The sequence below is a fragment of the Kryptolebias marmoratus genome, linkage group LG4 (assembly GCF_001649575.2).
Source record: "Kryptolebias marmoratus isolate JLee-2015 linkage group LG4, ASM164957v2, whole genome shotgun sequence".
Lineage (NCBI taxonomy): Eukaryota > Metazoa > Chordata > Actinopteri > Cyprinodontiformes > Rivulidae > Kryptolebias > Kryptolebias marmoratus.
In genome coordinates this window covers 31,210,541-31,234,305 of record NC_051433.1, presented here as the reverse complement: position 1 = coordinate 31,234,305, position 23,765 = coordinate 31,210,541, and the positions used below count along the sequence as shown (strand labels likewise).

The window sequence follows — 23,765 nt, the reverse complement described above, 5'->3', positions numbered from 1 at the left end:
ATGTAATGTATGAATATAATATACAAGTTTCACTTTTTAAATGGAATTACTGAAATCAATCTACTTTTTCATGATATTCTAATTTTATGACCAGCACCTGTATATACACACAAATTTCCCAACTGTGGGACATTATTCATTAATATGTTTTACTGCATCTTCTCACCTTTCAATAACTCTTAAAGAGGTTAAATGAAGGCAAAATCATCTGAAACACCATTTACTTCTTTTTTTGATAGTCCAGGATTTGGGTTTTGTTTTGGTTTTGTCTTTGTGGTTTCTTTTTTATTTAGGGTATTCATGATTTGTCTTTGTATTGTTTCTGCCTCTAGTGTTCATGGCATTATTCACTTCTCCTCAGTTTTTCATTTGTTTATCTGCCACGCCCATCTCCACCTGCCAGCAATTATTATTACTCGCCTGTGCCCACTTCCCGTAATTATCCTTTGTCTTTAGAACCGGGTCATCTCATCTACTTATTCGCTGGTTCATTCTGTGTTTTGTCTTGTCTTCATAGTCTTGCTCTTGGCTTTTAGTTTATGTTTTGTATTGCTGCCTTGTCAGCTGTTTGTTTTTGTTCTCTTTTATTTAATAAGTTAAGTTTCTTTTTAAGATGAGTCTGCGCTCTGGGTTCGCCTCCTTGTCCCCCAGTCCCGATGCACAGTGAATTTTAACAGTACAGTTTGTTTTTAGAAGCTAATTTATGTAATACATAAAGAAAAACATCTAAAAACATTTATTACTTCATAAATAAGTTATGATCAAACTAGCTCTAGCTGATGAAGGGGCATTGTTGTGGAAGAAAATCAATTTTCAGGCACTGTTAGATGAAAACACTCAAACAGGTTTATTTATGTATGGTGCATGACATACAGAAAGCCTTAAAGACAATTAACAAATAACATCAGAGTCCCAGGTCTGAACAGGAAGCTCTGAATCAAAGCTCTACCTCCAGAGTCCACACATCAGCTTAAATCTAAGCTATTAGAATGTTGGTAGGTGAGGAGGAGACAGGAAGTAAGGTCGGTCTGGTTTAAGTGAAGAGGAACAGGGTCATTGGGTGAAAACCTCGTAGGCTGTGGAATTCAACACATTTATCTTATAAGAACCTTGCCACCACAGACATAAACACTGCTTAAAACATGATGATCAGTGCTACCAGTGATATGTTAGTAAGCAATCAAACATTAGCATCTTATGTATAGATTCTCACTGGTAAATATATACAAGCTTTAAAAAAATACATTTTGTCTTTTGGATGGGGTTGAAAGGTCTCCTGTTTTGATGATTTAGTACTTGAGTGTCATGATGGGTGGAGAGAGTGGTGAACCCAATGCGCAGACTCATCTTGGTTTGAAGGAAAAAATTATTTTCTAAATAAATGAACAAAAGCAAAGGGCTGGTAGGGCAGTAAAATAAAACGATAACAAAAATCCAAAACATGGCAAAAACGACAAGACAGGGCAAGACATGGGAGGAATCAGACAGCACGTACAAGAGTCAATGGACAGCAAGAGAGTGGAGGAAGTGACCAGGTTTTAAAGCTGAGGGTAATTAGGGGAAGTGGGCACAGGTGAGTGATTGAAACTTGGAACAGGTGAAGATGGGCATGGCAGGAAAACAAGAAATAAACATAGGAGAAGTGAATGATGACAGCAAACAAAGGCTCAAGGAACAAGAACTACTCAACATAAAGATAACTAAATAACAAAACAAAATAAACAAACTCAAACCTAAGCATTAATCAGAAACATGAAAACCTAAACCCTGAAAACAGAAAAACAAAACACCAGGAATCAAATCCAAAAATAAACTGAAAAATACTTAAATCCACGACAATGAGTTTAGTTGTGCAACTTCAGGTGCCACTATTAATTTTCCTTTGAGAGAAAATATCCTCTGAACTAGAATATTTACTTACTGCAAAGAAAAGTGGCTTTATACTAATTGTGTCAATCCCACACTTGTGTGTGAATCAGCATTCACAATAATGCTTTCCTGTTTTTACTTTTCTAGATGTTTTTTTTTTTTGCAATGTAAAAAAAAAACCATGTAGATTCATTTAATAATTTAACAAACAAACATTGTTCTGTCTCATTATACATGCTCTGTTTTTATCTTTGAATGCTACTTTTAGTTTTTAGCTACATTTCTATTAGTTTTAGCTTCTAGCTAGCCTTTTTGGTACTTTTTAGCCAGTGTTTTGCTTGTTTTATCTAGCATTTGTGACAGTTTTTATAAGTGACAGCATTCAGTACATTGAGTACCTCTTACTGTATTTGTTCTACAGGAAACCTTCAACCTGTACTACTCTGAGTCTGATAGACCTGTGGGTTCATCCATACGAGAGAACCAGTTCATTAAGATTGACACCATAGCAGCTGATGAGAGCTTCACAGGAGTGGACCTGGGGGTCCGCAGACTAAAACTCAACACTGAGGTATGATCTACAACCCTGAACAACATCATAAACATGAATCACACTGCAGACAGATTTCATTCAGGGATTGTTAGAGTAATCTGTCACATTGGCTGGTTTACACATTTAACTTTTAGCTGATGTAATCTGGAAAAGTCCTTCGAGAGACTTTTCTACTCTTTTTTTGTCACTTGACTTATTTTGTGTTTGCTTCTGTAGGGGAAATGGTATATTTTATTATGAGATGGAGACATTTGAATTGTTAATAATTCATAAATTATAATATACCAGGGCACCACCTTCTCAAAAAAGGGAAAAATATGTAATTTTTAGTTATCAGTCTCAAAAATTTACTACCCTAAATCATGAGTCCTTCACATCGGATTAAAATTATAATCATGTCAAAACACACGCACACTGAATTAAGTTTTTACACTATTTATGTGACTTTTAATGAATAAACAAATATAACACAAGTTCTGGCAGGTTATGAAAATATTGCACGTTTGAATATGATAATAAGATACCGTTTGAGGGGTTTAAATGGCATGAAGGTTAAACAGAAAGTCTAATTAAATTGAAGAAGTTAAAATTTTGAGGCAGAAAGGGTTTGAGAAATTAGCTTTGTGTAGGTGTTGCGGTGGTCATTTAGCCAATGAGCAGTAGCCCTCCTCGAAGGGATAGTTTTAACACTTAGGCACAAAAAAAATTAGAAGAGAGGAGAAAACTAAACGTGATTAGATCTTTGCATTCCTTTTCTGCCTCAAAATTAAATTTAATTAGCAAAAGGGGAAGCAGACCCGATCAGGGATTAAATTAAGTCTCAATGAATCATGGTTATTAGCACTGTAAAACATATATTGATACACTTATAACCTGATGGAAGGTCCTGAGTGGGTTTTACTTACACATGTGCCATATTACGGTCAAATAACGTTAATAATGTTTTCACATGACGTCTGATATGCAAATGAATGGAAACAAAACAGAAAACATATAGACGTATAAAAATATTAAAGATGAAAAGTGTGACTCTTGTAATTTTAAAATAAGAACCTGTGGTTGTTCTTGTAACTGGAAAAAAAGGAGTTAGCACAATATCACACTTTAACATGAAGATTGCAGTCCAGAAACTTATTTTGAACGGATTAGAAAATTCACATTTGATAATATAGTCCAAACTATACTGAGCAGAGACCAGAATCCTAAAAAGACAGACCCTCCAGGATTTCGCAATGTTGCGATCGCAACTATTAACACAAAATCAAGCAAACCCCGCGAAATCGCAACTTCTTGCAACTTTGTCCAAAACACCGCAACTTTAACCCTTAATAACTCACGAAGAAGAGATGTGACGTCACATTCTGTTAACATCAGAATGCCGGGAGCGTGCAGGAGCAGCGACCAAAGCGAACATGTGCCCACAAAGATTTCAGCAAAACACCGCAGTGAAGTTAGTTTTAAGTTGGATGTTGGATATTCGCGCTCCGCGGAGTTAGCGGCATCTGGCTCACGGCTGACGTAGCCGTCCCTAAGTGAACCACCGCGCGTGAGAGAAGGGGCCGGCAGAGAACGGCTGGCCGACATTAGCGCTCCTGTTTCGGGTCAGCCAGGTCTTTGGTTGTTCTCTTCTCAGAATGTAAATTTCTTCCAAAGTTGCACAATTGACACCTTTGTCTGTCTTTGGGACCAAGAAGTCTGAGAAGGGGGTGTAACTCTTGTTTAGAGTCAACAACAGTGATTAGTTTATGGCTATTGTATGGGTCCTCGTAGGGCTGGGCGATATGGCCTAAAAAAAAATCTCGATTTTTTTCATCCCAAATTCGATTTTCGATTTTAATCGATTTTCATCCTTCCTTTGCTTTCTTAAACAGAAATAACAAATTACAGAATTTTTTTTAAAACCTTTTATTTGAATCATCCCTTCTGGGACTGGCCCAGTTTTTGTCAACAAAATGTCTGTTATGCTCATATACGGCTCCATTGTTCGACTGGACCATAAGTCCGTTGTTGCAGAAAAAAAACACACATCCTCCAGCTCTCCTGATATCTTTTCACGTGTGTTGTTGTACAGATGTGGCAGGGAAACTTCGGTGAAATGTTTGTGGCTAGGTAGCACATACCTGACATCCAAAGTTTTCAGCAGTTGAGTAAAGCCGGACTTTTCCACTGTATAAATAGGCACCATATCAAAACGTGACGGCGTCTGTGATGGCTTTCCACTGGGCACTCGTCTTGTCGTAGCGAACGCAGTTTGAAAAGGATTCTCCTAAGGTAGCTTGTCTTTTGGCAGTGCTTTTTGGACTGCTGCTAGCTTGAGTTTGTGGCAAAGAGTAGCATCTCTCCCACTCCACAGAGTGCCTCTGTTTCAAGTGTTGAAACAAGTTTGTCGTACTCCCGCTTTTGCTAGCAACAGCCTTCAAACAGATTTTGCAGCGAGCTGTTTGTTGCTCTAAGTCCGAGGCTGCGAAACCGAACCAGTTCCAGATAACAGAAGACACGGTGCCTTTTTTGGGAAGTAAATCCTCTTTGGTAGCTTCCATATTGTCGTGTCGTGTGCATCTCGAGGGACGGGGTGAAGTGAACTCCAAACTACGGAAGCCCCAAAGAGTGCACTCGGAGGAGTAAAAAAATCCAGATTTTCCCAAAGTTAAATCTTTATAAAGAGAAAATTCAAATTAATCGATAAAATCGATTTATCGCCCAGCCCTAGGTCCTCGGAAGGGGAACTTCCTAGTATGTGGCTCCTTTTGGTCTGATAAGATCAACAGATGCCTCTGGGTTTCTTTTCAAAACACTGGTGGTTTAGTCCATTTTTGCATTAGGCTGCAAAAACAATCCAAACTCTGATGTATGACCCTACACTTCTGCAAATCTAAGAATGAACAATTAGTAGTGCTTTGGTTTAGTGTCTTGGGAAATAAATTGATATTGACAACAGCTTCAGATTTAATTCTGAACAGTAAAATTAGAAGCGGTGAAGATATGGAAAACAGTCTAATTTATTTCTTACTATTGATACCTGAGGTAAAATAGATTGCAGCTGAAAGTACAATGATTTGATTTAATATCTATCTAATATACTATTTTGTTTGCTTGTGTCCCTTAGGTACTGGCAAACATTGAAAAGTCTGTCAAAAGTACACTAAATTAAATGCTTAGTAATGTAGTAAGAATGTATAACATTTGTTTGTCTTTTAAATTGTGCCTTTTTAGATTCATATAACCTGCAGCCACACTCACCAGACATTTTGTTGACTGTCATAGTTGACTTTCTGTGAAACAATGCAGAAATGGTTTATGATCACACTAACAATGTATGCTTAGGTGGTGCAATGGATGTTGCAGTGCACTTTCATGTGGAGAACCAAGGTTCAACTCCTCTTAAGTTTCATTTATTTATTTTTTAAAATAAACTGTGGCAAAATGCTACTCCCGCTATTGCTGGACTAACAAGCTATTGCTGCAGTAAAGACCATCTTAAGTTTGATATGTTGGACTGTGTTGCTCAGTAATAGCATAAAATCAAGATTAATTCCCACAAATAATGTCCTGTTTACTCTTGCTAAAAGAATATTTTAAGCAGAAATCAGGACATACGGTCATATCTCTGTCTCAGTTTTTTCCCATCTGGTTTGTTGACAGTAAAAATATCATCAAGCTTATTTTATAAAGTTGTTTTTGTTTGTTTAGTTTCTTTTCGCACAAATCTTTTTACACACACACAAATATTTTTACACACGCACAAATACTTTTACACACGCACAGGTATTTTGAAACAATTTTCTCTCCATAGTAATATGACAAAAACTGGAAAGGTTTATGGGGTATGAGGACTTTTTCAAAGTATTGTAAATACTACTTCACTATCTGAATTCTTTAGGAGACTCACTGTAAAGAAATTATATCATTTTGATGTCATAGTCAAAGGTTGCATTAAACAGCTCCTGTCTGGTCACAGGTGCGGGGTGTTGGACCTCTGAACCGCCGAGGCTTCTACCTGGCCTTTCAGGACATCGGCGCCTGCATTGCTCTCACTTCAGTGCGGGTGTACTACAAGCGATGTGTCGGCTTGAGCCGCAACTTGGCAGTTTTTACCGATGTGGTGACGGGGGCCGACTCGTCCTCCCTGGTGGAAGTCAGAGGTCAGTGCGTGGATCATGCTGAGGAAAGAGACACGCCTAAGATGTACTGCAGTGCAGAGGGCGAGTGGCTGGTTCCCATCGGGAGGTGTGTGTGCTCAGCGGGATTTGAAGAGCATAGAGAATCCTGCGTTGGTAAGTTAACTGTGGGCACCATCAAACCAGGCCTCAGCTCTGTCTGTACAGTTCTTCTGGTTTGATTCAATCTGTGTGGAACTGAAGCCTAGTACTCAATTTAACAATAGGGGTGAGAGTTGACTATACTTCTGAATTGTTCAACTAAATTATTGCATAGTTTTTTGTAGTTAAACTAGCAAAACTGTCCCCAGATAACCTTGGAATCATCAGATACAATAAAATAAATAATGAAGAGTTCAGGAATATAGTAGGGTTCACTTCCTCTGGTTTAGACTTGAAAGACATTTTGTTTTTTGTCTTAACTCATGTAAACAACTATATTCCGTCAATAAAGTTTAGCCTTTTTTATCAGTAATATTTCTACTTTAATCTTAACTTTTCAACTAAAAAAAGTATATATTTATTCATTTTTGAATTTGATTAAGTTTTTTTCTTGAGCGGCCTTAATACTAACATGCACTAGCACTACATTGCAGTAAAAGATGTGTTTTCACATCTTTTTCAGCTTTTCTTTGCTGACCCCTGCAGAATATACACTGCCTGGCCAAAAAAAAAAAAAAAGTTGCCACATGGATTTAACTAAGCAAATAGGTACGAGCCTCCTATTGGATAATTACTGCATGGGTGATTATGTTTCAGCTGGCAACAAGTTATTGAACCTCAACTGGTGCAATGAGTTGCTCCTCAATTAGTAAACAACCATGTTGAAAGACACATCCTGTGGTCGTGGAAAAGATGTCAGTCTGTTTGAGAAGGGTCAAATCATTGGCATGCATCAAGCAGAGAAAACATCTAAGGAGATTGCAGAAACTATTAAAATTGGGTTAAAAACTGTCCAAAGCATTATTAAAAACTGGAAGGATAGTGGGGACCCATCGTCTTCAAAGAAGAAATGTGACAAAAAAAATCCTGAATGATCATGGTCAGTGTTCACTTAAACATTTGGTGAAATGAAATCGAAGAAAAACAACAGTAGAACTCCGGGCTACGTTCCATAGTGAAAGTAAGAGCATTTCCACACACACAATGTGAAGGAACTCAAGGGATTGGGACTGAACAGCTGTGTAGCCTTAAGAAAACCACTAATCAGGGAGGCTAACTGGAAAAAAAGGCTTCAATTTGCTCGGGAGCATAAAGATTGGACTCTGGAGCAATGGAAGAAGGTCATGTGGTCTGATGAGTCCAGATTTACCCTGTTCCAGAGTGATGGGCTCATCAGGGTAAGAAGAGAGGCAGGTGAAGGGTTGCCTACTGTCCAAGCCTGTGGGGGCAGTGCTATGATCTGGGGTTGCTGCAGTTGGTCAGGTCCAGGTTCAGCAACAGGATGAGCTCAAAGAATGAGGTCAGAGGTCAGCTGACTACCTGAATATACTGAATGACCAGGTTATTCCATCAATGGATGTTTTCTTCCCTGATGGCTCGGGCATATTCCAAGATGACAATGCCAGGATTCATCGGGCTCGAATTGTGAAAGAGTTGTTCAGGGAGTGAGAGACATCATTTTCACACATGGATTGGCCAACACAGAGTCCAGACCTTAACCCCATTGAGAATCTTTGGGATGTGCTGGAGAAGGTCAGACTCTACCATCATCATTAAGATGTTGGTGAAAAATTAATGCAACACTGGATGGAAATAAATCTTGTGACATTGCAGAAGCTTTTTGAAACAATGCCACAGCGAATGTGTGCCATAATCAAAGCTAAAGGCGGTCCAATGCAATATTAGAGTGTGACACCTTTTTTTTTGGTAGCGATTTTTTTTGGCCAGGCAGTGTATGTCTGTAATGTCCCTTTTCCACTGGCTCTATTCCAAAAGCCCCACTCTACTCTACTCTGCTCGGCTCTATAAAAAATGCATTGTGTTTCCACCAGCCAGTTTGGTCTGTAGCAGAGGAACGCCTCCTTGTGTTGCGGGGGGCGGGGCCGGGGGCTACAAAAACTTGGCGCAAGTTGTTTAAACTTGCGCCAAGTTGGTGGGACAGACGGCATAAACGTTGCAGGGTAAGCTAACACTGTTGTTTATAGTCCTATTACTATAAAACTTTTAATTCAGTACAGTTGTATTCCTCGCTCTTCTTTTGCTTCAGTCTGACCACACCCACAACCAATGAGTGAACATGAGCTAAGCTCGCACCACCCACGAAAGCAGGGCTGGCCCGACTCCGAAGCAGGGACCAAAAAAGCAGGGACCGGCCTCGAAAAAATGCCAATGGAAACGTGTGCAAAGCAAGCCGAGTAGAGTGGAGCCGGTACCTTTAGAGCCAGTGGAAAAGGGGCATTAATAGTAGCTAAAGTTCGCATAACATGAGTGTCTTTAGTAAGGACTCTGAAACATTTGATTGATGTATAAATGTGCAGTGATAAACACAATGCTAATTATGGTTGCTTTACTATGGTGTTTTCAATGCTACATTAGCATCTATGCGTTTTTTTTGTCAGTAGTCTATGATTAACAGGGTTTTAGCACATATGCACTTTTTATTATGGAAGAAATTATATAAATCAGGGTCTATATAAAAAAGCCATAGTCACATCATGAACTTACCTACTGTCTCTTGATGTTTATTCACAAACTTGATAAGTGCAGATAACTGAGATGCATTGATAATTGTTTTATAATCATATTGCAGCCCTCTGAATTGTAATCAAATCAAATCATAGGATGTCTGCAGATTCCCACTCTAATTTAAAATTAGCTTCTAATCATATTTTGAAGAATTTTGTTCACTTTGTAAAAAAAAAAAAAAAGAGCAGTAAATTTCATAGATGAGGTCTTGAGTACTGAAGGCAGCATGCATTATTTTTAGTAATGCATTAGTTATGGCTGCATAGGGAGCACAGCAGATGGGAGAGTTCAAATGTGGGCTGATCCTAACCTGGAGCATTTCCAAAAGCATTAAGCCATAAAACTATCATTTTTCAAATTGCCTTCTGGCATTAAGAAACAATATAAAATAAGAAATACAATTGTAGTCAGTCAGAATTGCGTTTAGATCAATAAGAGGAAAAAAGTATGGGATTACTCAACTCCTGGAAAAAACATATGGAATCATGGGAAAAATACTGGACTCTCAGTACTTTGTTACACCACCTCTAGCTTGTATGACTGCTTGGATTCTCTGAGGCATGCACCTAACTAATGACAGTGTTCTTCATCAACCTGGCTTCTATTGTCTCTTATTGCTGTTGCCATATCAGCTTTGCAGGTCAGAGCCTCATCATTGACAGTTCAGTCACAGACACTGACTCCAATTTCTGCCCACTTTGTTTCTCATGTGTTCTGTTGTGGATTTTTGCTTTTTAAGAAATTTTGCTTTAAGTTTTCTATCTTGATGCTTTGATGTGTTCCTTGGTCTACCTGTGTGCTTCCCTTTTACAACCTTTCCATTTTGTGACTTTAGACACATGTGACTGGGAACAACCAACACCCTTTGCAACATTCTCTAATGATTTGCTTCTTGAAGAAGTTTCATAATCTTCTCCTATGTTTAGTCTGACATTTCTCATGTTGGAGCCATGATTCATGTCAATCTTTTTTTAAGCAACAGCTCTCCAAGGTGTGAGCACTGTTATTTTTCACTAAAGACCAATGAGCAGATACATCTTGATGCTGGACTTTGTTTTATAAGTGCAAATTACAGAGCCATTCCATATTTTTTTCCTCAGAATTCAGTGATTTCATTTTTTTTTCTCTACTTCATAAAAAAAATACAGTTGTAACTGACTACAACAATTATATTTCTTTTTTGTTTCTTTCTTACTGCCAGAAGGATTGGAATTTTGAAAAAAAAAGATTTTGTGGCATGTTTGTGATTTCTTTTATACAAATTTAAACAACTGAAAGAACATCCTCTAAGAGTGGTGATTCAAATTTTTTGCCAGGGGTAAGTTATTAGTTTCCATCTGAGGTACCAACAGAGTATTTCTTTCTGATCTTTAGTGAAACATAACAAGTTGTGCTTTTCTTTATAGTTCCTCATTGTAGAGTTGTATTGACTGGAAACATTATCAGTTGTCTATTTGCTGCTGTTTCACTTACCATGCTCTTATATAAAGGAAACATTCATCAGGCAGAGGCTGATGTGCTAATTTATGCAGTTGAAAGGAATAGAGAACCAATTGAAAGACCACATTGAGACAGGAGAGAGTGGATGAAGGGATGCAGGGTGACCCAATCTCTAATTCTTTCAGTGAGTGCCAGAGGTGCACAAACCTAGTCAGAGAGAGGTGAACTGGAACTGAGCAAAGGCTCTGCTCTAAAGCCTGATAAACTGGATTAGAAAACATTGTAGTTTGCTATTTTCTCTCACAGTTTTCATCTCACTTTTGCTTCCCAGGCACTTTTGTTTTTATTTCTTGGGTTTTCACATGTAGTGCGAAGAAAGCTGAAAAAGCAGCAGCAACAATGAATCTCACCAGTTTGGAAATGTGCTTGTCATCTAACTGCTAAACAATTTCACATTGCAAGGATATAAACTGAGACAGCAACATGTTCTGTTACACTAATCATTAAATACTGTATCAGCCTATTTCTGAAGGTTTTCTCCTCTGCTGCATTTAGGACCAGTTTTGTTTTTTGGTTGTTTATATAAATATAATTTTCCTTATTTATTTCTCTCACTCTCACTTTTCAGACTCACACTTCTCTAAGTTTATATTTATGCTTAAAAACACGTTGTACTCTTTAAATGCAATAAAATGGCTTATGTTGCACAGAACACTGTTATTCTAACTCATCAAATATTATGCCTATTTCTATTTGCTTTCTCCTCTTCAGTAGTGCAGTGAGATTTTTTATTTTTGTATTTCTCTCAGACTAGCTCACACAAACCCTCTCTTTCTCCAAAATAAATGCATATTTTTAACTCACATTGTTTATTTCATATGTGACAGATCTTGAGGCAGCAGTTTGGCAGGATTACTGGTGTCTGTCCTCAGCTTTTAGCCGACCTCTGGACACGTTTTGTAGTAGAAAAGTGCTGCACAAGCAATGTATTTTGATCTACATCTCAGCATTGTGTTGCATGGGTGCAAAACAGTTTTCCACTGCTTGCTTGTAATACATGTGGGAACTGAAATCCACAGATTTTAGCTGTAATATTTGATGGTAAATGTGATCTTGTGACATCAGACAAGCTAAGTCTGGAACGGATTTCAGGAAGTGAAACTAGGCAAAGGGCTAAGGTGATTGTGACAAAATTGTGACTCTTGTATTCTGAATAATAAAAAATAAACAAAAACAATAGGGTTATCCTAACAGTTTACTGTCTGACACTCATTACTAGAAAAACAAACAAACAATAAATTATAGTTTTGATATACCTCACTTTTTTATGAAGGCAACAGTTAAGCAGAATATCATTTTCACCCACTTTTAGGAGATGGTAAATATTTCACACAAACTGTGTGTCAGGTTCTTTTTGTCTTGGCAGGTATTTACATAAATATGGACAGGTTTTCCTTTAAATGCTGCATAAAAATGCATTTAAATAAGAGCAAATTGCAGAGAAACACTGTTTGTTTGAGGTGAACATCTTCCTTTGTTGGAGCTTTGAAATATGTTCATTTCAGTTTTCCAAAATAATCTTTTTGTTATTTCTACACATGGCACTGTTTTCAGAAACATTTTAATCCACACAGAACCGCAAACAATGACCCAAGACACTGTAGTAACTATGCCAAGCCTATATGTAGTGCTATAACACTGCCACAAAAATACACCAGAATAAAGCTTGCTCTTGTATAGAGTACAAACTGCAAAAAAAAAAGACAACGATGGTAAATGCAAGAACAAACCCAAATTATTTTCGTGGACTGATAATGAACTTAAACTTCTTTGTGTCATATTAAACTACAAGACCACAAAGTGCAAGGTAGTGTTGCCTGGGAGTTTTCTCAGTTCAAATACTTAGACGTAATGGAACCTTTTCAAGCCTGTATCCAGCAACAGATGCCTGAACAGAACGGCTTTACAATGTTGAAAACATAACAGGGTAAATTAATTATATGCAAAAATTGGTCTTTTAAAGTTTTTTCCATTTCCCATATTTTTTTAAAGTAATACGGAATACAGAGGTTTTAATGTAGTTGAGAAACTAGCCTCTGCAAAAGAAATGCAAGCATGTAATATGTCAGTGTGGTTACTACGATGTGTATGTTATGCTTTGGGCTGTAGATTAGGCAGTAGGTTGGACTATGATGTCATTGTTTTCAAAAGGTGGCATTTTAGAATTTTTTTTTCACTCTTGAATTTGTTGCAGTTACAGTACATAGAAAGGGTTCTTAAAGTGTCATGTTTGTTTTTGGATTTTGAAACCCGCAGTGGATTTTAAGCTACATTTGTAGTGTAGATGAAAAAATTGTGTTATGTTACTGAGTCCAAAAGAATATATTACAGGTCATGATCATTATATCACATTGTGTTATTGGAGAAATATTGTATAACTGTGGATGCAAATATGGCACAGCCAGATGTATAGTATATTACATTTAGATTAAGTTATGTCACTACCTTGGACAGTGAGTGTTGTGTACTGTCCACAGGCCTGTCTTGGAAACTGATTGGCTCATGGGTTTAACTGTATTTAGATCATGAGTTGCAGAATGTAATTATCATCTCCTGTTTTGTGTATGACGTGGCCACAACTCCAGACTCTTGCACTCTGTTGAACTTATGTCATTGCTGCAGCAATTTTGTAAAACAAAGCCACAAAAAATGTTTGACTTGTTTAATTATTTGAGTAAGTCCACCATTATTTCATAAAATCCACAGGATTAGGTGAATGAAAAAAAAAATATTACTATAACTAAATCAATTTACACAAATTATATCAGGACTAAGTGGAGAATGAATGTTTTAGAAATTACGTTCTTCTTGTTTTTGTTTTTGTTCAGTAACAAACTAATAAAACATATTTACCCACATTTGTTTTATTTAAATAAAGTGAAGAAAGAAACTGAAATATCAACCCCAGAACACCAGTCTTGACCTGATGATAAAATATCAACGTTATTATCGATATTTGGACCAATTTGCTCACCCCTACCAAACACTTAAATACCTTACAGGGCGGTAAACCCCATTTCAAGGTCAGGAAGGTGCATAACGTTTCTGCCTTTTCTTGAGTTGCACATTAAAACATTTGAAAAACTAGTTTGCAGCAGATGGAAAAACTATTAAACTATTTTGCCATTCATTTTCTTTGTGAAAAAAAGAATCATGCAAGCATCTGAACTGCTGTTTCACTTATCTGAAAGCTTTTTTTCTGTGCTCTGAGCATGAGCAGCAGTGTTTGAAGAGTGCAAAAAGCCTTTGAAGCAACACATGAATTTAGAAAAGTTTTAACCTTTCCTACCAATCAAAAAGTCTGTTTGAAGCTCTGCAACTAGTTGGTGTAGAAACAAATTAGAACTGAAGGGAAAAGTTTCAAGGTCTGGTCAACAGTTTTTCTGAAGACAGTAACATTTCACTGAAACAGATAAATACTAAAACAAGTCTTCTATTTATCATCTTTTTTCATTTAGACAATCTTTAGAAAAGCAGTAAATCTGAAATGAAAATAATATTTATCCTCTCTTTTCTATCTAAATGTGTTTGCTTTTTTCCTTTTTGCTTTTTTTCCCTTTGTTTTCCATTTTGATCAACTAGTCTCATTCATAAAGTGAACATATTTAGGTTGCGACTGTTCACAGTGAATAAAACCTATTAAGCACAAAGTGATGAATAATTAAATGCTAAAAGCAGTTTGAGAGCTAATTGGCAAAGCATTTTGTTTACATAAATTGAAGATAGCTAGCCAAGGCTAGCATCAGGGAAGCCAGAATTTACAAAACAATAATTGTTTTGGTTCAGGCAGATTTGTTTGTTTGTTAGCCTTAAAAGTCTTGCTGATACTTGATGTAACCTGTATTATTTATGAGTTCCAAAACCGCAATTGAGTCCAACTTGCAATTCAGCTCCTGTAACCACACAGTTTGATTGTTGACCGCCGAACCCATCAAACGAATTGGACGATAAGTCAGGTAACTGCCTAATCCAAACAGCAGAAATCCTGTTATCAAAAACCTAAATATGTAAAGATCTTCTTCCAAAGACAAAAATTGATGGACAAACAATATTCCATTTTCTCCAAGAATCCATTGTGTATCCAGCAAAAACATTTCCTATCAGGGTAAGTCAGCTCTTCCAAAATCTGTCTTACCATCGAGAAAATTTGATCAATTGCGTTGAGAGACCAGCTGATCAGATCCATAGTTTATAAATTTTGGAGAATATGTAAAAGAGAGGCTCTGAAAAGAAAGCGAGGCAGAGAAAGAGGGGGGGTGGGGGTGGGGGTGGGGTCAGGAGACAGAGAGACAGAGAGAAAAGAAACATGTCCACCTTCCACCAGGAGCAGAGAGAAAGAGCTGTATCATGAAAGTCATGAAAAGAAAGTCAGTTTATCTTCTAAAGGTACAAAGGAGTACAAACCTCTCATGCAGAGGCAACCATCTGTGATCCATACAGTGAAGGGATGGTTGGACAAGGCTGAAGAAGCTCTGAAGGTCTGTTTTGACACCACTGTGTAGGAATTCAGGTACCCTTTTGGGGAGGATATTGACAACCTGACAAGCTGCAGAATGGACTATATCTATAAAATAAAAAAGGGTTAAAAACAAAAACAACTGGACTTCTATTCTGTAGGTGAAGATGTTTCGCTTCTCATCCGAGGAGCTTTCTCAATTCAAAAACCGAGAGTGTGGAGTTTGAGCTTTTAAAGCTGAGATGTTCTGTAAGATGGATTCACATGCAAATTGCCCTCACTCTCTTAACAATAGAGGCTTGTTAGGGTCTTTGTTAGCCTGACTCAATGATGGGCTACTGTGGTCACATCAGGCGTAAAGCTCCGTTATAGGTTTTAGAAAACTAAAATCTGCGTCTGTGGAGAGTTTGTTTGGTCTCTCCAATATAAAGGTCTGAACATTCTTTGCTGTACTGAACTGCATACACAACTCCGCTCAGTTTGGGTTTGGGTGTTTTGTCCTTAGGATGGACCAGCCTCTGCCTGAGAGTCTTGTTGGGTTTGAAATGTACTGGGATGTTGTGTTTGGAGAAAATCCTTCTGAGTTTCTCGGATACTCCAGCAACGTAAGGAATGACAATGTTCTTTCCTCTGTTCCTCTCCTTGTTCTGTTCCGTGGTGTGTTTAGTGGATTTCTTAGCTGACTTGACAAAAGCCCAATTGGGATACCCACATGTTTGGAGAGCTTTTTTGATGTGCTTCTGTTCCTTTTCCTTCCCTTCTGTCTTCGTGGGGACATGTTCAGCCCGATGCTGTAGCGTTCTGATGACAGAGAGTTTGTGTTCCAGAGGGTGGTGAGAGTCAAACAGGAGGTTCTGATCTGTGTGGGTTGGTTTCCTGTAGACCTCAGTGTTGAGACAGTCCTCTCTTACCATGTGAACCAGACAGTCCAAAAGGGCAGCTTGTTGTCGTCAGCATCTTCTCTGGTGTACTTGATTTTGTTGTCAACAGAGTGTAGCTGTCTGGTGAACGCTTATACGTCATTAGCTTGGATTTTACAGAACTGCCACATACTGTACATTATCAGGTTTGTGACTTTTGTTCAGTTTGACACACTAAAAGGCATTTTTAACATCTTGAAGGCTGATGTTAAAGTGCTGTGTGTCTTTAAGGTTATGAACTGGTTTATGGATTTCCTCGCAAAAATCACAGGTATCAAAATGACAATAAAACGAATTAAAAGCATTTGCCAGATCAAAGTCCGAACTGAAACCGTCTAAAGGCCTAAGATAGTCTTCATACTAGCCCATGCTGAACCAAGTTTGTTTATGGAGATTTTCTTTTCCAATTCAGCCTTGTACTTTTGTTTTTCTTTTAAAATTAGAAGTTTTAATTCTTGCCTGGCTAAATGCTGGTCAAATTCTGTTCCCTGTTTAAAAACAATTGATTTCTTATATAAACAGGGAGTGAAAACCATGACACAGCAGTCTTTAAGATCCTTTTTGTAGCAAACACTACCTTAAGTTCATTGAGTTTATTCCAGAGGGACCGCACATTTGCCAGGATGAGAGAAGGAATAGAAATCCGATCAACATGTTGTCTCCTCAGCCGCAGTCTGAGACCTGCCCGTCTTCCCTGCTTCCTTTCACTTGCGCCTTTGTTTCTTCTTGCACTGTGAAGGTCTCTCTGAATAAATTCCCGTATTTGTGGGTTCAGGTCTGATACTTGAACTAAAGTGGTAACATTTAGCTGTAGAAGTGTGTCTCTTTTTTAATGTAAGGTTGAATTTGGAGCTCGACTCCTCTAACCCGAGAATAACTCAGCCAAAACTAATAAATAAAAAATTTAAATGTGCTCTAAATGCTGTTGGGCTTATTGATCTGTGGAGACAACTTAATCCAACAAGAGAAGACTATACATTCTTCTCATATCCACACTCTCTCTTCTCTAGAATTTATTATTTTTTTCCATATTTAGTAAAGATCTCCACAGGGTGTCTGATTGCACAATATGGAACATGGATTTATTGGACCACAGTCCAATATATTTGGATATAGACATTGTTATAGATTGCAGGAACACCTTGTGGAGATTGAATAATTATGTTCTGAACCAAAAAAACGGGACTATGTTTCTTGGCTGGCATGGGAACGCCTTGGGATTCCCCCGGAGGAGCTGGCCCAAGTGGCTGGGGAGAGGGAAGTCTGGGTCTCCCTGCTTAGGCTGCTAACCCCGCGACCCGACCCCGGATAAGAGGAAGAGGATGGAATGGAATGGAATGAACCAAAAAAAAGACTCAAATTACAGCAGATATTAAAGAGTACATAGAAACGAATGATGATATTGAAATCAATCCCATAATACGTTGGGATGCCTGTAAAGCTGTCCTTAAAAGAAAAATAATCAGCTATAGCTAAAATCTGAAATGTTCAAGGCAGCACAAAATACTCAAACTGCAATCTAAACTGGAAAAACTAGAACATGACTATAAACAAATAGGAGACCACAATATTAAAGAACAAATTACTAAGAAGAGAAATGAAATAGATGAGCACTACACTAAAGATATTCAGAAAAAAAATGATTACTACAAAACAGATTTACTATGAGGGAGGCATGAAAGCTGTCATGATTTCTAGTATTTTACTTTTTGTCTTTGGCTTTGTGTTTTGTTTTGTCTCTTCTTGTGATCTCTTTTGTTTTAAGATTCTTGTTTTATCTTTATATTGTCTGAGGTTATGCTTTCTTTCATTTTTTGGTTTGGGGTCTTTGATTTTATTATTTTCTGTATCTGGGTTTTGGTTTAGTTCTTGTCTGTTGTAATCTCCCACTTGCCCTCAGTCTGCTCCAGCTTGTCTGCCACGCCCATCTCCACCTGTCAGTAGTTGTCATCACTCACCTGTGCCCACTTTACCTGGTTATCCTCAGTGTTTAAAACCCGGTCACTTTCTCCACTACCCTGCTGGTTCCTTGTCTTGTCTTGCCTCTGTAAGACGTGCCTCGTCATTATTTGCATTTTTGGATTTTTGTTTTAGTTTGTTTAGCTTCCACGTCAGCTTTTTGCTTTCTTGTTTTGTTATTTAAGAATAAATTTTCAGTTTTGGAAATGAATCTGCACTCCGGGTCCCTCTTCTTGGCTTTGGATCCAGAGTCCAATCAATTTACAGTATATTACCCCGGCTACTTTACCTATTTCAATCTCTCGCTATAGAACTGCCAGATCAACTACTCCAAGAGTGGTACAGACTAATTTCACAATACATTTGGCAGGGTAAAAGGCTGAGAATGAAATATAAAAATCTAAAATTATCTAAAAATAAGGGAGGAGTGGCAGTTCCACCACTTAAAGATTACTATGTAGCTGCACAATTGAGACCATTTGTGTGCTTATGCAATTCGGGTTACATTGTTAAATGGAAAGAAATAGAAGAAGCAACAACACACAAATATCCAATTCAAGAATTAATTTGGGAAAAGTCTAGATTGGACAGAACAGCAAATTTGGAAAATTCATTTATAGCTTTATCTCTTAAATTATGGAATAAGACAATATAATGAACTAAATGAGGTGGTAGGACTGCTGAGATGATGTGGCTTTAATAAAGACCCCCCCCCCCACTAGTTTGAATATAAGGTTCAAAGAGTGGGCTTCGCATGGTTTGACAGCATATTGTACCCTACTAAGTCAAGGGAAAATAAGAAACTTTCAAACACTGAAAACAAATAATGTGTTAAATAATAGTGACTTCTTTAGACTTCTCCAAATTCGAAACTACATTGAAAAATTGTTAAAGAATACAAAAGAAAAGTATCAAAATAGTCATATAAAAATAAAGTATTTGTGGATGCCTACATTGCAAACAACAACAATAAAACAATTTCAAGACCCTACAAAGGACTCTGTCAATCAAAAGGATCATGTGGATGTGAAACAAAAATGGGAAAAAACAGGGAACTTAATATCTGACCTGGAATGGACATCAATCTGTGAGATACAATGGGAAACCTCCAACTCCATGGTATGGAGGGAATTCTGCTGGAGGAACCTGGTCAGGTTTTTTAAAAGCCAATCCAAGGAAAACATTTTACTAAATCAGCAACCTGTTGGAGGCAATGCAGAGGACAAGGAACAAATTATTACCACATATTTTGGACATGTCCTTTGATTGTACCATTTTGGAGTGAAGTCCATAAAATTTTAGAAAAAGTCTTCTGCATGGAAATAACATTTCAGCTAAAATCATTTTATCTAGGTTATCTACCTGGTGATAATGAAACATATAAAATTAAATATTTGTTTCAAATTTTGAGTGCAGCAGCCAAGAAAGCCATCACAAGGAAATGGCTCAGCCTCCAAATACCGAGGGTAAAAGAGTGGGTTAATATCATTTATGACATAGTCAAGCTAGAGAGAATAAAATTTAATATCAGATTACAACAAGAAAAACTTGAGGAAAAATGGAGTAGATGGATTGAGTTTATCATAGCTATGAGGGACGACTTTATTTTTGCGTTAACGGCCTAATGCAAAAATGGACAATTCTCAATTCAGAATTGAATTGAGAAAGCTCCTCGGATGAGAAGCGAAACGTCTTCAGCTACAGAATAGAAGTCCAGTTGTTTTTGTTTTTTAACCTTTTTTTGAATTTACCATGGCCTGGATGACTGAGAATCTACACCAGCATATTATCAGAGTGCAAAGCCCAACCCCTGGCTTTGTTTAAAAAGTCTAGCGCGGCTCTCTCCGCTGGTCTCGTCTCTTTTTAACTTTTACGCTCCACCCCCTCTGTGCTCCGCTCCCGTTTTGTTTTTTTCTGTTTGTTTCCCTCGTGTTGTCTATTTTTAATTTTTATTCCTCAGCAATGCGGAAAAGCATGGCTGACTTCATCACATTTTCGTTTTGAACCAAATTTTTGTTGTTAAGATGTTTTTCAGTTTATTTAGGTGGTCGACACTGATGTTAATTTAGTAAGTCAGTTAAATAAGTAAAAGTCAGAGCCTTTATTAAATTCCACTGTGTCGTCTTTGTGAGATCGACTCATCACCCCAGCCTAACCATCAAACTAGCTTTGAACGGCCATCCATAAGTCGTTCACCTACCTGCCGACTGTTTGGACCACTGGAACCGGCCGAAGGTTCGACTCAGCTCCCGCTGACGGAAAGTGTCCTGAGACGACGTCTTTGGTCACCTTCCTCCCGCCGTGGCCTAAAAACGTTCCCGACTGGTACTGAGAGACAGCGGCCAGATGGATCCTTCTCTTGGTAGGATAAACTCTCTGAACCGTTTGCTGGGCAGCTTTTGATGGTGCTACGAGCTGCTCTATAGAGTCAGTCCCACTCAGGTGGTCAAATCCATAATAATAACTGTCAATTCTATTATACAAAGTTAATTTCTCAAACCCTTAACTTCTTCGATTGAATTAGACTTTCTGTTTAAACTTCATGCCATCACAACCCCTCAGTCAGTATCTAATTACCATATTCAAACGTGCAAAATTTTCATAACCTGCCAGAACTTGTCATATTTGTTTATTCAATAAAAGTCACATAAATAGTGTAAAAACTTAATTCAGTGTGTGTGTTTTGATATGATTAGGATTTAAATCCCAAGTGAAGAACTCATGATTTAGGGTAATTAAATGTTGAGACTGATAACTAAAAATTATAGATTTATGTATTGTTTCCCTCTTTGAGAGGGTGGTGCCCCAAGTTATTATAATTTATGAATAATAACGATTCAAATGTCTCCATCTCATCATAAAATATACCCTTTTCCCCAACACTGATGTCTCATCTGGTCACAAAATGTGTTGCTCTGTTAATTCACTCTCACCACAGCAAGCCACAGTCACGCACAAGCGAGACCAGACAGGGCTTAGAGAGCAGAGGAGGGCGCAAGGTGGTGAAACGAAGGCAACATAGAAACGTGTCTGTGTGTGTGTGTGTGTGTGTGTGTATGTGAGCATGCTTAATTCACCCTCCCCTGACAAAGGTGCAGAGCTTTGGTTGAGAGCACGACATGATGTTTGTGTGCGAATCAGTCGGTGTGTGTGTGTGTGAGTGAGAGAGAGAGAAAAAGAAAGAGTGCACAGGGTTGCGTGACATGTACAAAAGTGTTACAGAGAAAGAAGTCAAGAAAGACGAAGGGAAAAAGAGAGAAGAGACAACCGTGTGGTGGTTGACTGAACCGCCGGTCCACTTGAGTTTACATCAAAACACTGTGTGTGGGTGTGTGTGTGTGGGAGGGGGGTGGAGCGTATCTTAGTGCTAATGTAGGATGGACTTAAGTGCCTCATACAGTGAGAGCAACTAAGGACACACTGATATGAGGCACACATGCTAAGTCTGGTCACAACTACTCAGATCAACTGACCTATTCAAGCTTGAGACACACACACACACACAGAGAAAAATACCCTACTCTGTACTATGTACTGAAACTCTGATCAATTGCTGTGAATAATTTTTTTGTTGTTCAAAAGAACAAATTTAAACACAATCTTGATTTAGAACTCGTAAAATATGTACATCAACTGTTTGCCACTTTGGTACACCATTTAGAATATGTGCTACAGTTCAATCATTTCTACCAGGAATCACTTTATGCATAATCTGAGATTCCGTTTTTTATGTGTTGTAACTAAGTACATGACTAAAGTTACAATCTGTTAGTTCGGCAACATTCAGATTACAGCTTGATGCATTCATATGTTCTAATACAGGTGGTTTGTAAAAAGTGAATGTTTTTCACAACAAGTGGGTTGATTGGTAGCAGGCATGTGTGGTCAGGGCAGACTGGTGAGACAGAGCCTCCTGTCATGATAAAAAAGAAAATACACAATATGTCATGATTTCTAGTATTTTAGTTTTTGTCTTTGGCTTTATGTTTTGTTTTTTATTTTTTGTTTCTTCTTGTGATCTCTTTTGTATTTAAGATTCTTGTTTTATCTTTATATTGTCTGAGGTTATGCTTTCTTTCATTTTTTTGGTTAGGGGTCTTTGATTTTATTATTTTTTGTAAGGGGTTCTGGTTTAGTTCTTGTCTGTTGTAATCTCCCACTTGCCCTTAGTCTGCTCCTGCTTGTCTGCCACGCCCATCTCCACCTGTCAGTAGTTGTCATCACTCACCTGTGCCCACTTTACCTGGTTATCCTCAGTGTTTAAAACCCGGTCACTTTCTCCGCTACCCTGCGGCTTCATTGTCTCTGCTAGTTCTATGTTTATTCTCTGTTTATTCTTTGTTACCATATTTCCACTGGTTATGTAGTGTACTGACCCCTGTCTTCTCATAGAATACTGCACCAACGTGAGTGTCAAGTATAAACACCTACACCGCTCAAAACACACACTACAAAGCGCGACTGTAACTGCTTTGTAGTTTACCAAAGTTGTATTAAAACATTACGACTTCTTACATATATAAGGCACTCCAGATTATAAGACGCACTGTTGTTTTTGAGAAAACTGAAGGCTTTTAAGTGCACCTTATAGTGCGGAAAATACGTGAGGAAAAAGAAAACACTTCACTTAAAATGACAACTAGTGTGTCTCTCTTTTTTGCCAACTTGTGAATTCAACCTGGAGAGACTCAGGCAGAGAAAAGCTGCAATTAGATAGTTTTATTAGGCATGAAAGAAATAAGGTTTTGGCACTCTGACCCCAGCAGAAGACGAGGGTGCTGTGAATAGCAATAAGCTTGGATGAGAAGCTTAGGTGACAGATGACTAGCAAGGAAAGATAGATGAGCAAAGAAAGCTTTCAGACTGAAAATGAAGAGCATGAATGAGCTGCTAGATGAAGGCCAGCAGATAAAGGGAGAGTATAAGTTGCTGCTAGATGAAGAGAAGTTATGGGATACTGGTAGATGTAAATGTATTGTGAATTTTACAGAAACATCATCAGACCTACAGTCCCACTGATCTGACAGCTCTCTGTATGACATGACTGTGCGTGAGTGTGTGTATCTGCATACAGAGACAGTAACTGACATCTGATCACAGTTACACAGTAAACAGCCAGGTGAACTGACCACTTTCAGTCAAATCACCCAAAATTTATCTTTTGTTCAAGGTGTAAGCTGGGCCTAAAATAATGTGGAACAAACTATGATATTTGAGTATAAGTGCATACAAACAGGAAGATATAGGACAAAAACATGTTTTTAAAATTCTCATTAGATGTTTATATAGAAAGTCTACATAGTTTATATTTCCAAACAAAAAGGAAGAAACAGACTGCAATAATCAGAAGTCATGTGATTCAAGTAATGAGGTTAAGGTAAAATTAAGCCAATCAATCCAGTAGTTTGACAGCTACCGACTGCTGCAGTGCTGCTGTATCTTTCTGCTGAATCCTACTATGATTTTCTACAGACCGTGAAGTTCCTAATGAAGATGCAGTGAAGTGATTTGGGGAATGGATGATTTGGTAAGAACTTCATTATTCCCCAGCTTGTGGCCACTTGAGTAGAACATGATATTCATAATTGCTGTCAGAATCAACTTGTGGTGGCTTGCTATCAAGAACGCAAAAGGAGCTTTAACCATCTCCAGAATGAGAGAGA

At 37.9% G+C, this 23,765-nt stretch overlaps 1 protein-coding gene across 2 annotated transcripts in view; it reads left to right on the top strand.

Annotated features, from left to right (window-relative positions):
* epha8 (eph receptor A8) overlaps window positions 1-23,765 on the top strand; it is a 271,726-nt gene that overhangs the window by 119,554 nt on the left and 128,407 nt on the right. For both annotated transcript variants that reach the window (XM_037975306.1, XM_037975307.1), the window contains exons 5-6: window positions 2,291-2,440; window positions 6,381-6,696. In XM_037975306.1, the coding sequence (XP_037831234.1) occupies window positions 2,291-2,440; window positions 6,381-6,696 (466 nt within the window). The remainder of the gene's footprint in view (window positions 1-2,290; window positions 2,441-6,380; window positions 6,697-23,765) is intronic.